Raw genomic sequence first — 14765 nt, forward strand, 5'->3', positions numbered from 1 at the left:
TAAACATCACAAAAAAGGCTTCTGCGTTGCCCCCAAGAAAGGCCAATGGTTTTTGTACAGCCAGCAGTTCATAATCTTACAGCATTTCATTTGAAGAGTCATTTGGGATTGTATGAAAGTTGTCATCTTCCATAAAGGAACTGGTACTGTCATCCTGCAGCCTGCAGGAATTTGGGTTTTACCTGTTGGCCAAGAGGCATCCAAGTATTACAAGAATTTGCAAACTATTAGAAGTTATTCGGAGGGGGAAAAAAAGAATAATTGGCTTTGTGGTTTTGGTAATGTGCTTAGCATTAACCCTGGTTGAAAACCAGATGTATTTTCCTTGTCAGTGAAATTAGCATCATTAATAACTTCTGGTGTAATTAGTGATGTGTGTTTCTGGAATCATCACCTGAACCTCTGAGAGTAAAAGCTGCAATGGGAATTGAGGCAAGAGCACAGGAATAACATTCCCAGCGGTTTAAGTGCAATCCCTGTGTGTGTTTTCCAGCTGCCTTCACCATGATTGGCACTTCCAGCCATTTGTCAGACAAGTGCTCCCAGTTTGCCATTCCCTCGCTGTGCCACTACGCCTTCCCCTACTGCGACGAGACCTCCTCGGCCCCCAAGCCTCGGGATCTGTGCCGGGATGAGTGTGAGATCCTGGAAAACGTCCTGTGCCAGACAGAGTATATTTTTGCAAGATCCAACCCCATGATTCTGATGAGGTTAAAGCTGCCCAACTGTGAAGATCTTCCCCAGCCAGACAGCCCCGAAGCTGTCAATTGTATCCGGATTGGCATTCCAATGGCAGATCCCATCAATAAAAGTAAGTGAAAAATGTCTAGTTTTCCATGGAAATATAACCTAAAGAACTAGCAGTATAAAAATAAAAATATAATATTATTAGGTATTTTATAACATAATTATATTTCATATTGTATAATTATTATATATACTTATATATTTTATAATGTAATCTATAACATATAACATATATAAATAGAAATATATAATATAAGTAAAATATTGCTGGGCAAAGATTGGCTGTGAGGGTTTGTGCATCCAACCTGGAGCTGGTGCTGGGCTTTGCCAGCTCCCAGGTGCTGTCCTCTCTTAATTCCCAACTCCAGCACTTCTCTGCCAGCTAGTCCAGGGTGTAGGAATTCAGAAAGACTTCTTCAGGTAATTTCTAATTAATATGAATTTTTTCTAATTAATATAAAGTAGGAAACCCTGAAGTGTAAGAATTTGCATGCTTAGGAACGTGGGTGGCTTCATCCTCCCTGCCCTCCACTGCAGCCCTTGCTTGTCGAGGGGAATGGTTGTAGGGGCTGGATCCATGGCTGTCCCTGCCTAAGCCAGCCTAATTTTAGGCACTGGCTGAGCTCACTCTTTGATCAGGCTGGGCTGCAGCCTGTTCACAACCCTTACACATCTGAATAGTCAAATATAAAACATGGCTCCCACAAATTCTCCACCTTCCTATGAAAATAATGGCTGCAATTCAGGTTCCCACTGTAGTTTTTATTTCTTTTGTGTATCTTATATTAAAAACGCTCGGCATAAGCTGTTTTCATTACAGAAGCATAAGCTTTAAATCCTCCCAGGAATGTGAATGCAAAGCAGGCCCTGCATTAGAGCCGCAGCAAATTGGGAGCCCGTGTTCCCAAACTGGCTTTTCCCGGCCCTGGGCCAGCAGCAGTTTGCTGGGGGATGCTGGCAGCTCATCCCCCCGTGTGCTGCATCCATCTGCCTTTCCAATGCTGTGTTGGGTTTCTGTGAGCAGGTTTTGGTAGCGTGGGAGCTACAGGGGTGGCTTCTCTGAGAAGCTGCTGGAAGATTCCTCCATGTCCTGCAGAGCCAATGCCGGCGGCTCCAGGACGGACCCACCGCTGGCCAAGGCTGAGCCCAGCAGGAATGACAGCAATGCCTCTGGGATAACATAGTTAAGAAGGAAAAAAAGTTGTGGGGCAGATGAAGATTGCAGCCAGAGAAGAGCAGAGTGAGAACATGTGACCAACAGTGTACACACCCAGGGGCCAGTGGGAGGCCCCTGCTGGAGCAGGGTCCTGGCAGGGGCCTGTGACCCACGGGGAGAGGGGCCCATGCTGGAGCAGGTTTTCCTGGTAGGACCTGTGGTCCTGTGGGGGACCCACACTGGAGCAGCCTGTGCCTGAAGGACTGACCCCATGGAGAAGTGACCCACATTGCAGCAGTCTGGGGAGAACTGTTGCCCATGGGATAGACTCACAGTGGAGAAGTTAGGGAAGGACTGTCTCCCATGGGAGAGACCCCACAGGGAGCAGGGGAAGGACTCCAACTTCTCTCCCTGAGCAGCAGCAGAAAAAAGAAGTGACTGTGATCCCCATTCCCATCTCCCTGCACCACTGTGGGGGAGGAGATAGAGCTTAGAAGCATGGAAGGGTGAGGGAAGGTGTTTTTAGGGTTTATTTTACTCCTCATTATCCTGCTCTGATCCTGCTAGTAATAAATTTAATTAATATCCCCCCTTTGAGTCTGCTTTGCCCATGATGGTGATCAATGAGTGATCTCTCCCTGTCCTTAACTCATGAATCCTTTGTTGTATTTTCTCTCCTCTGTCCAGTTGCAGAGGGGAGTGAGAGAGTGGCTTTGGGGGGTCAACCCACCACAACCACCAACCATTGCTTTGGCTTATTTTCCTTTCCAGACCACAAGTGCTACAACAGCACGGGGGTGGATTACCGTGGCACGGTGAGCGTGACGCGCTCGGGGCGGCAGTGCCAGCCCTGGAACTCGCAGTACCCCCACACCCACACCTTCACCGCCGTCAGGTACCCCGAGCTCAACGGGGGCCACTCCTACTGCCGCAACCCCGGCAACCAGAAGGACGCCCCGTGGTGCTTCACCTTGGATGAGAACTTTAAGTCCGAGCTCTGTGACGTCCCGGCATGCGGTAAGTGCTGACCTGTTTTATGTTTCATTTTGGGACAGAAAGGGGGATGGTTTTCATAGAATTTTCATAGAATATTCTAAGTTGGAAGGGACACACAAGGATCAAGTCCGGCTCCTATGTGAGTGGCCCATATGAGGATCAAACCCCTGACCCAGGTGTTATTGGCACTATGCTCTAACCAACTGAGCCAGCCTCAGGGTCACGTCCTGCCAAGTGGGAGGTCAGGGAGATGTGCATAAAGTGTCTTTTTTGAACCCATGAGAAAAGAGGCGTAGGCAAGACTGACTGCAGTGTTTGTAATTGAAGGCACAACATCCCTGCTCCAAGGAGACCTTTGAGCACTTATTGCTCCTGCAGCTGATAAAGTGGTGCCATGAAAATAATTTCCCAGGGAATACCTGCACATTGGCAGCCCAAGCGCCCCTGACTTTCCAGGTTGCTGTTGCAATCAATGTAACTCCTTAGCCCAAATTAAGTCATAGAATCAAAGAATCCTTTAGGTTGGAAAAACCCTGTAAAGACATCAAGTCCAACCATTCTCAGCACTGCCAAGGCCACCACTGACCCGTGTCTCCAAGTGCCACATCCACACAGCTTTTAAATCCCTCCAGAGGTGAGGACTCCACCACTGCCCTGAGCAGCTGTGCCAGGGCTGGACAACCCTTTCCATGAGAAAATAACATCCCCAATACCCAACCTGACCCTCCCCTGGCACATCTTGAGGCTGTTTCCTCTCACCCTGTCCCTCGTTCCCTGTGAGCAGAGCTTGACCCCCACCTGGCTCCACCCTCATGTCAGGGAGCTGCAGAGAGCCAGAAGGTCCCCCCTGAGCCTCCTTTTCTCCAGGCTGAGCCCCCTCAGCTCCCTCAGCCACTCCTGGTGCTCCAGACCCTTCCCCTTCCCTTCTCTGGACACTTTCCAGCCCCTCAATGTCTTCTTGTGCTGAGGAGCCCAAAAATGAGGAGAGCGTTTGAGATGCACGTGATCCAGCCCAGACTGTCTGCCTCTCCCCTGATCTCCTCTTTCAGTAAGAACATAATTTAGATCCCATTTTGGCATTGATTCCCATCTTTTCATTAATTGGAAAAGACTTTGGAACAGGCTCAGAACATGTCTCACTGCAGGAATGTTCATAACCATAACCAGAAAACATTTAATTTGGTTCTGGCTACAGAGCAGTAACATCAAAGGTATCTCCTTTCCAAGGGGAAAGAGAATATTACTGTGACAATTTGTAGGCAACATAAAATTTTGTGTGAAACTTTTTACTCTGAGTTTCCATAACATTTCTGGATACATTTCTGGCATGTCCATGGAAATATGTGTATTTTTTTCTTGGCATGTTATCAATATTGTTATTTTTACATGCAGATAAAACAATTAGGAACCATTTGTTTAGGTCTTCCATCCACTTCCCCCAGGTCTCTGAAAAGCAGACTCAAATGAGATCTGAATCTCCAATTTTTGTTCGTTTTGCAAAATCAAAATGCAGGTAGGGCAGTTCTGTAAACACAAACTTAAAATACAGCTTAGAAGGCCTGGCAAGATCACCTCTATTTTTCAAACAAAGTCTGAGCTGTGTTGGCAGTGCTGATTTAACAGTTGGACTCGGTAATCTCTGAGGGCTTTTCCAATCTCAACAATTCTGTGATTCTCCTTTTTGGTTTTAATTATCAAAACCTCTCACCACTGCCTTAACTGGTCCTCATTGTGCAGCTGTTATGTGGCTTTATTATTCTAAAGACAAACAGAGCTGTATCAGGTGAGTAGTAATTTAATTGTTAAATGCTAATCTGCATATTAAAACCAGAGTCCTGTGTGGGACTTGCATTCTGCTGGCTTTGCACTGGCTGAAAGAGCCATTTCAGGCGCATTTTAATCAGCATTGTGCATTCTGCCTCACCAGGACATGCCTAGATGGGAAATGGATTTAATTAGGGTGGCTCCCAAGAAACCTATTAACCTAATGAGGCTTCACGGCGGGGGCTGCTACTTAATAAGAATAATAATTCCCTTTGACTGGAGTAGCCCAGGTGATGAACTGGTGCCCAGGTCTCTGCCTGCCTCGTGCTGCTGCTTTCTTTTCCTTTCTTCAACTGTATCCCACGAGCTGCCATAGATTTGTTTCATATAAGTTTGTCACCCTGATTATAGGGAGATGTGAAACACAGAGTAATTCGAGCATGAGGCTTAGCAAAGAAGGTTTTGAAGGAAGGGGGAAGGGCAGTGATTGTGTGTCTGTGCTGGAGAGCAGCAGCTGCCAAAGAAACCCACAGTGGATCCGTGCTGGACTTCCACTGGAGATGGAGTGAGAGCACACTGGGCACAGGGAGAAGGTCATGGGGTCATTAGTCCTCTCCTGTTTCCCAAATGCTGTAGAAATACTTGGTCTACCTCTTCTCTTAATTAAAAAACAGATGGCACAACTTAATCTAAAAAGAAGAGTCCAAGAGGAGTGTGGGACGAGCAGGACAGTGGGAGCCTGTGAGAGGAGAGGGGGAAGAGGGGTTATGCAAAGTGACATCCAGAACCATTTGAACTTTGCCTCTGTCACAATTTGAGTCAAGCCCAAGCTTCAGATCAAGTTCATGTTCAATTAGGTGCATAAAAGATATCTGTGTGGGCCGCTGAGCACTTGGACAAATCCACCCTGGAAAACACCAACAAACAAACTGGAATGACCCTGTAGAATAATAAAACATTCCCCATCGTGTCAGAATCCACTCAGCCTGATGCTGCCACAGGCATTCCCCATCTCCCTCATAAACAACCAGGCTACAGCCACCAGTCCTGCAGCTTAGGGGATCCTCCAAGTTCCCTGGTGTGTTAATCCGTGTGTAATGATACCCTAAGCCTTAGGAATGCTCCTGGGAAGCAGCAGGGCAGGGCGGGCGTCAGCAGAGCGGGCGGTGGAAGGTCTGTCCTTGTCAGCACCAGCGGGTGCTGCGTGAGCTCCTTCCCAAAGCTTCTCCCCTCCTTCCCTCTGAGCAACATTCCCTGGGAAGCCAGAGCCAGTAGTGCCTGATGTCTTGGGCAGTGGCAGAAGGGGGGTTCATGTTTCTAAAATTAGTCACTGGGAAGAGACCTGAGTGCAGAGGGAGCAAATATTATGTGGAGCATTCACACTATGTCAAATCAACTGGCTTCCCAACCTCTTCCAGATCCTTCTCCTTTATCCCTGCTCTTGCTTTCCTTTCACCTCACATTACTGTGTCCTTTGTGCCAGTTTTTGCCACCCTGCTCAGCTGACACTCTATAGAGTTGGTAGAGGGGTGGGTTCTCCCATTAGCCTGTTAATCCTATTAAGACCAAGTCCTCAGGAAGATTTATTTTAGGATTACACTACAGCTTTTGTCTGTGTTTGGACTTTTTGAACCCCTTTCCTGACTTCCTGGGGTAAACCCCAGGACTGTTCTCTCTATTTCTTGCCATTTCTATGCATTTCCTCCCACTTCCCATGTGATCTCCCTTTCTTCTGCTCTAGAGTCCCTTATTGTTCTGCTCCTGCACCTAAAACTAACGAGGAAATCAGTTTTCAGCTGCACATGCTATTTGTTCTGGTGCCCTGGGTGGCCACAGAAATGCTGGGAGATGTTGAGAACAGGAGGCTGGAAATACATAGGGGGATAAAACTATCCTTTTTCAATGGGTCCCCACATTTTTATTGGATTAAGGAAACTGTAGCACCGAAACCTAATATACATATTAAAATTAGGAGTCTGCAATCCCACCAGAGGTTTTTTTAGAATTATAGAATGGCCTGAGTTGGAAGGGACCTTAGAGATCATCTAGTTCCAATCCCCTGCCATGGGTAGGGTCACCTTCCACAAGCTTCTTCCATAAACTACTTTAGGAATTAACTTTTCTGTGAATCTGTGTTAGGCCAGGACTCTGTTTCACCCCAAGCAATGGCCACCTCACTTCATTCAGCTGCTTCCTGACCATCAGCAGGTTTGACCAGACAGGCTGCTGGGAAATTGTTCTTGGTCATTTTGGGTCCTTACAGAAATGTTACTCCACCAAATTATTTTTTCTCTTAATATTAAGGAAATAAAACAGCATTCAAGGTGAATTGCAGTAAAATAAACTGGATGTTTTATTCTTTTGAACACTTGAGCCAGGGATGTATTTGACTCTGTGGGGTCTTTCAGTCGTTGTTGGTTTGTTTGTTTTTTTTTCTGAAACAGATTATAAGGATTCCAAGGAAAAGAATAAAATGGAGATCCTGTATATCCTGGTGCCAAGTGTCACCATCCCCCTGGCCATAGCCTTGCTCTTCTTCTTCATCTGCATCTGTCGCAACAACCAGAAGTCGTCGTCCCCTCCAGTGCAGAGGCAGCCGAAACACGTCCGAGGGCAGAACGTGGAGATGTCCATGCTCAACGCCTACAAACCAAAGGTAATCCCACATTCCTGCTGTCTGGACAGGCAGGGAGGGAAATGCTTCCAAAAACTTGGTGCTGAAATGCTGAGCTGGTTTCCAACTTGTGATTTCTGTGATTTTTGTAAGGGCTTTTCTCTGCAGCAGCATAGCAAGTGTGGGCTGTGGAGGCAATTCCTATGATATTCTTGTTATAGGAATATAATTCCTGATATAAATCCTATGTTAAATTCCTATAATAAATTCATATATTTATATTATTTATTATTTATATAATTTATATATGTCCTATAATTTATATAATTTCTATTCCTATATTACTTATAGTCCTATAACTTATATAATTCCTATATTTATTCAATTTTTATTTATTTTTAATTTATTACTTATTATTTAATTTTTATTTATTGTTCTTAATTATTATATATTTGATTAATTTGTATACTTTATAAAACTCCTATATTAAATTCCTATAATTCCTGTATTAAATTCCTGTCATTTGTCCTCGTCTGGACAAATAGGAGCTGGAGGGTTTTTTGTGATAAAACAAGCAACCCTTTCCTGAAGCATCTCTAAAATGCCTCATTTAAGTTGGAGAGCAGTGCTGATCAAGATGTGGTTCAGCATTTCCTCAAGAGAGTATTTTCATGGGTCTGCTGCATCCATGTGTCGTCTTTCACTCAGCTGAAATCCCTTTGGAAAGACTTGTTCCTTGTTTTTTCAGGCTTTCATTCTCTTAGTTAAAAAGATAAATGACCAAACCAGCTCAAAGCTCTGCCTGCAGCTCTGGCCAACGTGGCTCTTGCTGCTGGTGTTTGGCTTCACTTTAGTCCCAGGTTCAGGAAGAATTTCTTCAAATCATTTCAGATTTAAGCCTGATTAACCTCATGCTCCTTGTTTAGTGGCGGGATGTGCAAACCTGTGTCACCCACTCAGGGCTGTAACTGCCTTCTGCCATCTACAGGCAGAATAATGCCCTGGGAGTGTATTCCCCTTGTTTTTCTCACCGTGCCAAGTCTCTTGGACTGGCTGATTGATCCGTGTGGGTCCTTCCAGCTCAGGATATTCTATGGCTCTTCAAGAACTTGATGAACTTTGTTCTTTCAGAGTGAAAAATCTGTATTTACAATTAATTAGAATAGAAACTGTGGTGTCTGAAACAGGCATTATTTTTGATAGAGAATGACAAAGCAAAATTAATTCCAATTCGGATTTTATTGAGTTTCAGCAGTGTGAACTCTGACCTTTAAATATTGCTAGAGTTGGTTTTTCTTCAGCAGTTCTAATAATTCAGCATCAGGAAAGGTTACACTTAGAATTACAGAATGGTTTGGATTGGAAGGGACTTAAAAGCTCATGTCATTCTAGCAGGGATACCTTCCACTAGACCACGTTGCTCCAAGCCCTGTCCTCACCCCACACATACCAGCCCAGTGAATTTATCCTCATTTTCCTTTAAAGTTCTTAATCTCAAGTGTTGTATACAGCTTGGAGTAGCTTTATATCAAAATGTTGGTAATAATACAAAAAAACCCCATTTCATAAGTGTCAAAACTATATCTTGCATCCAATCTCCATGGAATATCTTGTTAAATTTGGATTTGCTTCTTGCTCCTTTTTCTAGTAGATATTTTGGAGACAATCCTGGTTAAATTGAAGATTAATGGGAATATCAGCATGATTTTAATGAGGTCATAATTACCACCCATCCTGCTGACAAACACAAAATGGGAAAACAACTTGCCTGGAAATGTTTGCAAATATATAGACCATTTGCTTTTCTTTTTTATTTTTAAGTTGTGTGCTGCAAAAGTTTTCCATCTTATTTATGCTAATTCTGGATTTTCCGACTGAGAAACCCAGCTCTCCCTGTCTCCAATGTTTTGATTGCCTTTCAAACAATATTTTAAAATAAAGGAAGCGGAATCTTATTTTTAAATAATATAGCCAGTATTAATGTCAACTTTGGGGCAAAACACACTTAGGCTTTGAGCTCCAACTGAGGGAGGTGTTTCCTTGGATAAATAGAAATGTTAGCATTTCCTCCAGTTAGAAGGGATTTTAATTGCCTTCAAAAAATATAATAAATTAGGGTTCTCTTGTCATCCAGCTAATGAAGAGGAGGAGGGGATGGGCTTCCCTCTACCTGCTCCCCCTTTCCTTTGGCCTCCCACCTCTTGTGTATTTTACACTTCCCTACATTTTAGACACCCATGGATGACAAATACTTGTCAAACAAAAACTGAGCAGATTTATAATCACTCCACTTGAAATGAGCCCTTCCTGCCAAAACTTTATGACTTCATTTTCTTCCCTAGTTTTCCACTGTGTTGGTTCAAACAGACGAACCCAGGCTCAGGTCAGACAGAGGTCATTTCACTTTCATTACTAAAATATAATTTACAATATACCAGACCTAAACAAGTTTTAGCCTAAAGGATTTGTGTAATATAAACCATCTGTTCCTCAACAATATAGCTAATTTCCTGCCATCAACGTACAGTCTACTGACTGACTGCTTAAATGGCTTTATTATTATTATTATCATTGTCATTATTATTATTATTAATGTAGCATTTGTCTAAAAGTCATAAGTGATCACTGTAATTTGAATTAATTTATGCTAAAATGTCATTTTTCTGTGATTATTTTAAATGCCAGTTCTCTCCCATATTGCCACTGTAAAGCTGCTGTTACATGATTTCAGGAATGCAGATGCCAATGTTTACACTGATTTACAAACCCCAATTTAGATCCCAAACTCATTAGCCTTAAATTACTACCTGTGGCTTTACTGAGGACCCTAAACAGTGGGTTTGGGCTTGGGTGTTACAAATACAAGTGGAAGTTTGTATCTGAGAATAGCACAGCTTCTTTATGGCCTGAGAGTGAATATCTGCAAACAGAATAACAACAGTGTTTAGAAGTTTGCCCTTCTCTTTTGACCACTCTCTCAGTTTTCCAGGTGACTCTGTCCTCCATGTTTAGGATGGAACATTCGGTCAGGTGTGAACACGAAGAGTCTGTGCTGTACCTGGAAGGGTTAATAGCAAAGTCAAGGGAGAATTGGCTACAAGGACATAGTATAAAAAAAGATACGTTTTTTTTCTGCTAAAACTTTAGGTCCTAGCCCAGAAAACACTTGAGCATGGACCTCTTAAAGTATGGGAATTGCCTCAATTCCTGAAATTAGTCACATTTAATTTGAAGTACAGGAATGCCCAAGGCCAAGTATATAAATGCCAGTGCTGAAACGCTGATGGTTCCTGCATATATTTGCATCTAATACTTACTTCTTGTACCTGATCCTGTGGAGAGGGTAAGAAGGAAACCTCAATTACTTTTTGGAGCACAGTGCACCGAGGTGAGGTGGTGCTTTCCTGATGCTGGGATCCTGGTGTCCCTCAGGCTGTGCCTGGCCTGGGGCTGATGCTGTTGCCCTGACGTCTCACAAGGCCAAGCAGGAACATTGCCAAAAGGGTCTGTGGACCAAGGAGCTCCTGTGTTTTCTTGGCTTCCAGGCATCTGCACAAAGAGATATTTTACTGAAAAATGTGTTTCCAGTCCTGTTTTCCTGATGTGTTCCTGCTGTGGTTTCTTTACCAGAGCAAAGCCAAGGAGCTGCCTCTCTCAGCCGTTCGCTTCATGGAAGAACTGGGTGAATGTGCCTTTGGAAAGATCTACAAGGGACACCTCTACCTCCCCGGCATGGACCACGCTCAGCTCGTGGCCATCAAGACCCTCAAGGACTTTAACAACCCTCAGCAGTGGGCAGAGTTCCAGCAGGAGGCCTCCCTGATGGCCGAGCTGCACCACCCCAACATCGTGTGCCTGCTGGGCGTGGTGACGCAGGAGCAGCCCGTGTGCCTGCTCTTCGAGTACATGAACCAGGGCGACCTCCACGAGTTCCTCATCATGCGCTCGCCCCACTCCGATGTCGGATGCAGCAGCGACGAGGACGGGACCGTGAAATCCAGCCTGGACCACGGGGACTTCCTGCACATCGCGGTGCAGATCGCGGCGGGCATGGAGTACCTGGCCAGCCACTTCTTCGTCCACAAGGACCTCGCCGCTCGCAACATTCTGATTGGAGAGCAGCTCCACGTGAAGATTTCCGACCTGGGGCTCTCCAGGGAAATCTACTCAGCAGATTATTACAGAGTGCAGAACAAGTCCCTCCTGCCCATCCGCTGGATGCCTCCGGAGGCCATCATGTACGGCAAGTTCTCCTCCGACTCGGATATTTGGTCCTTCGGAGTGGTTTTGTGGGAAATATTCAGCTTTGGGCTTCAGCCTTACTACGGGTTTAGTAACCAGGAGGTCATAGAGATGATCAGGAAGAGGCAGCTGCTGCCGTGCTCCGAGGACTGTCCCCCCAGGATGTACAGCCTGATGACGGAATGCTGGCACGACCTGCCATCCCGGCGGCCGCGCTTCAAGGAGATCCACGCCCGGCTGCGCTCCTGGGAGGGGCTCTCCAGCCACACGAGCTCCACCACCCCCTCCGGTGGGAATGCCACCACCCAAACGACTTCCCTGAGCGCCAGCCCCGTCAGCAACCTCAGCAACTCCAGGTACCCCAACTACATGTTCCCAGCCCAGGGGATACCCCAAGGCCAAATCGCCGGGTTCATCGGCCCCCCGTTACCTCAGAACCAGCGGTACATCCCCATCAACGGATACCCCATCCCACCGGGATATGCTGCTTTCCCAGCCGCCCACTACCCCCCACAGGGCCCTCCCAGGGTGATCCAGCACTGTCCTCCTCCCAAGAGCCGCTCTCCCAGCAGCGCCAGTGGATCCACCAGCACAGGGCACGTCACCAGTTTGCCGTCGTCGGGATCCAACCAGGAAGCAAATATCCCTTTGCTATCCCACATGGCAATTCCTAATCATCCAGGGGGGATCGGAATTACAGTCTTTGGAAATAAAACTCAAAAACCATACAAAATTGACTCCAAGCAGTCTTCCCTGTTGGGAGACTCCAGCATCCATGGACCCAACGAATCCATGATTTCGGCAGAGTTGTAAATAAACGGGGCCTTTGTAAATAGAACTATTTACAGCACAAACTAGAAAGTCGTAGAAAAGATTTATATGCAAATATTTTATTACAGATTCCTCTGGTTGTTGAACAGACATTGCAGGAAGTATCTTCTGTGAAGTTTCACTGCTTGACAGGATGGGCAGAAACAACCAGGGACAGATCCTTGTGGTGGGAATACTCAGCCTTGGCAGCGGACACGTAGTTTCTCCGAGTGCCACCGACAATTCAAAGAGGGGAAGGGGTAATTTTGTTTTTTTCTTTAAATAAAAACATTTTATTATACACTTTTTCACAGCTTTTTAAACTTCCAGTGTGGTTTAAATCACAGAAACTTTTTTTATACTGAAAACATATTTTAATATTTGTCTCTTTTTTTAAGGGATGCAAAGATTTGGAGATCCACTGGGTGTGCAATTTCAGTGCCAATGGGTGGTAAAATATTTGTAAATGTTGCAGTCGAGGATTATGTTTCAAATATGTGATCTGAGAGCTGAGTAAATCACTTCAGGTAGGATTTTGGTCCTTCATTAAGTTGGGAGTCTGAGCTCAGATTCAGACCAAAAACCGTCATTTCTCTGACAGCACAAATGCTCGAGTTATCAACTTGCAGCCTACAAAACTCATCTGCTGCTGGCTGCCAAAGACAGATGGAATTCTAAGGAATTGCCTTAAAGGAAGTGAAGTTAAAGGGTTTTAATTTCAGAACCTGAATCAACTTCTTCAAAAATAACATTTCATAACCTAATCATTCACACAGAAATTTTATCTCCTTTTGTTGCTATGCAACTGTGTAATGGAAAAGCTCCCAACCCCAATTTTATAGATGACAATCAGTTTTCCCTGGAATATTTATTGTGTCATTTCAGTGACTCTGACTCCAGTAACCCTGGAAAAAAAGGGAGACTCACATTCCATCAGGCAGCAAATCCATCAATAGCAATTGTGTTAAATAATGTGAATTAGTATTGACTTTCCACTTAGAAATACATCAGTTGCGTAATTACTAAAAACCCATTCAGGTACAACCAATCCAGATTCTTCATTTGAAACCACTTTAATGAGTTACACACGTGCTGTGTATGGTACAGTTTTCCACAGACTCTTTTTTTGTACTGAATAGTATTTTTATTGTACACGAAAACAATCTTTTGCTCAGTTGACAATGTTGTATAATATGACTTTGTTTTTATCTTTTTGCACAAGAGTGTGAGGATGTTTTGTACAGCAGAAGTGAAAATACATCTCTGCATTTTATATCTTGGTCTGTTTCTTTTTATTTTTAACCTGATGTAGATGTTCTTGAAATATATTCTGGTGATATTCAGCCACTACCTTATACAAATATCTTTCTTTGTTTTCACTGCATGCTTTTAATCACTGTATTACTTGATGATTGATTTATTAATTATGGGCATTTCAATTAGGCAAGCATGAAAATGTAATAACAAAGGCTATTTTATAATTAAGATATGTGCATTTTTGTATTTCACATGCCAGAGATGATATTAAACACTGATTATTTTATGCTGCTGTTTATTAAAACATTGTTTTACCATAAACATACCGGTATTTCCTCCATCTTGGGGTAAGATACTTGAAATGTTTTGTGTTCATCAGGGAGTAGCATGTACTCACAGGTTAAGAACAGTAGGTAATTGTGTAGTAAGGACTTTGGTGTCTTCTGAGGTATTTTATGATCCTGAGGTATCAGCTTCATATGGGTTGAATTTACATCTGGATCAGTAATGGAAATATGTTACATGTCAGCTAAAATTTGGGTTTGACTGAAGATTCAGACAAGGACAAGGGGGAATGGGTTCAAACTGAAAGGAAGTAGGTTTAGATTGGATATTAAGAAAAAATTCTTGGCTGTGAGGGTGGTGAGGCCCTGGCCCAGGTTGCCCAGAGAAGCTGTGGCTGCCCCATCCCTGGAAGTGTCCAAAGCCAGGTTGGATGGGGCTTGGAGCAACCTGGGCTAGTGGAAGGTGTCCCTGCCCGTGGCAGGGGGTGGAACTGGATGAGCTTTAAGGTGCCTCTCAACCCAACCCAGTCTGTGATTCCATGGCTGAAAAAGATGCTGAGATATCAAGATCAGTGATATCAAAGTACTGGCTCATCCCTGCCAAAGAACAGCCTTCACGGAGTGACTGAAGGGAATGGAAGGATCACCCTCACCTGGCTCCCATGGGATTGACCTGTACCAGGTAAGCTTTGCTATGCACTTCCATACTTGGCTTTAATGCCCCTGATGGGAAGGAATAACCTCATCCTTCATGGAGCAGCAGTGGGATCATAAAATAGTCCCTCACACGCTTTGTGGTTTTATGTTCAAACCCACTCACAGCTCAGTTTAGGGTTTTCCTTTATTTCAAAGTAAGCTGGGTCCTTAATGTTAAAATATTTTTAGACTCACAGAT

At 44.4% G+C, this 14765-nt stretch overlaps 1 protein-coding gene across 5 annotated transcripts in view; it reads left to right on the forward strand.

The window, feature by feature from the left end:
• The window catches only part of ROR1 (receptor tyrosine kinase like orphan receptor 1), a 146855-nt gene extending 133253 nt beyond the window's left edge, over nt 1-13602 (forward strand). For 4 of the 5 annotated variants that reach the window (XM_032696573.1, XM_032696576.1, XM_032696575.1 and 1 more), the window contains 4 exons: nt 494-811; nt 2675-2920; nt 7108-7319; nt 10908-13602. In XM_032696573.1, the coding sequence (XP_032552464.1) occupies nt 494-811; nt 2675-2920; nt 7108-7319; nt 10908-12332 (2201 nt within the window). In that variant the 3' untranslated portion in view covers nt 12333-13602. The remainder of the gene's footprint in view (nt 1-493; nt 812-2674; nt 2921-7107; nt 7320-10907) is intronic. The other variant, XM_032696578.1, reaches the window with a different exon arrangement.
• Nucleotides 13603-14765: the final 1163 nt, after the last annotated feature.

The sequence above is a fragment of the Chiroxiphia lanceolata genome, chromosome 9 (genome assembly GCF_009829145.1).
Source record: "Chiroxiphia lanceolata isolate bChiLan1 chromosome 9, bChiLan1.pri, whole genome shotgun sequence".
Taxonomy (NCBI): Eukaryota; Metazoa; Chordata; class Aves; order Passeriformes; family Pipridae; genus Chiroxiphia; species Chiroxiphia lanceolata.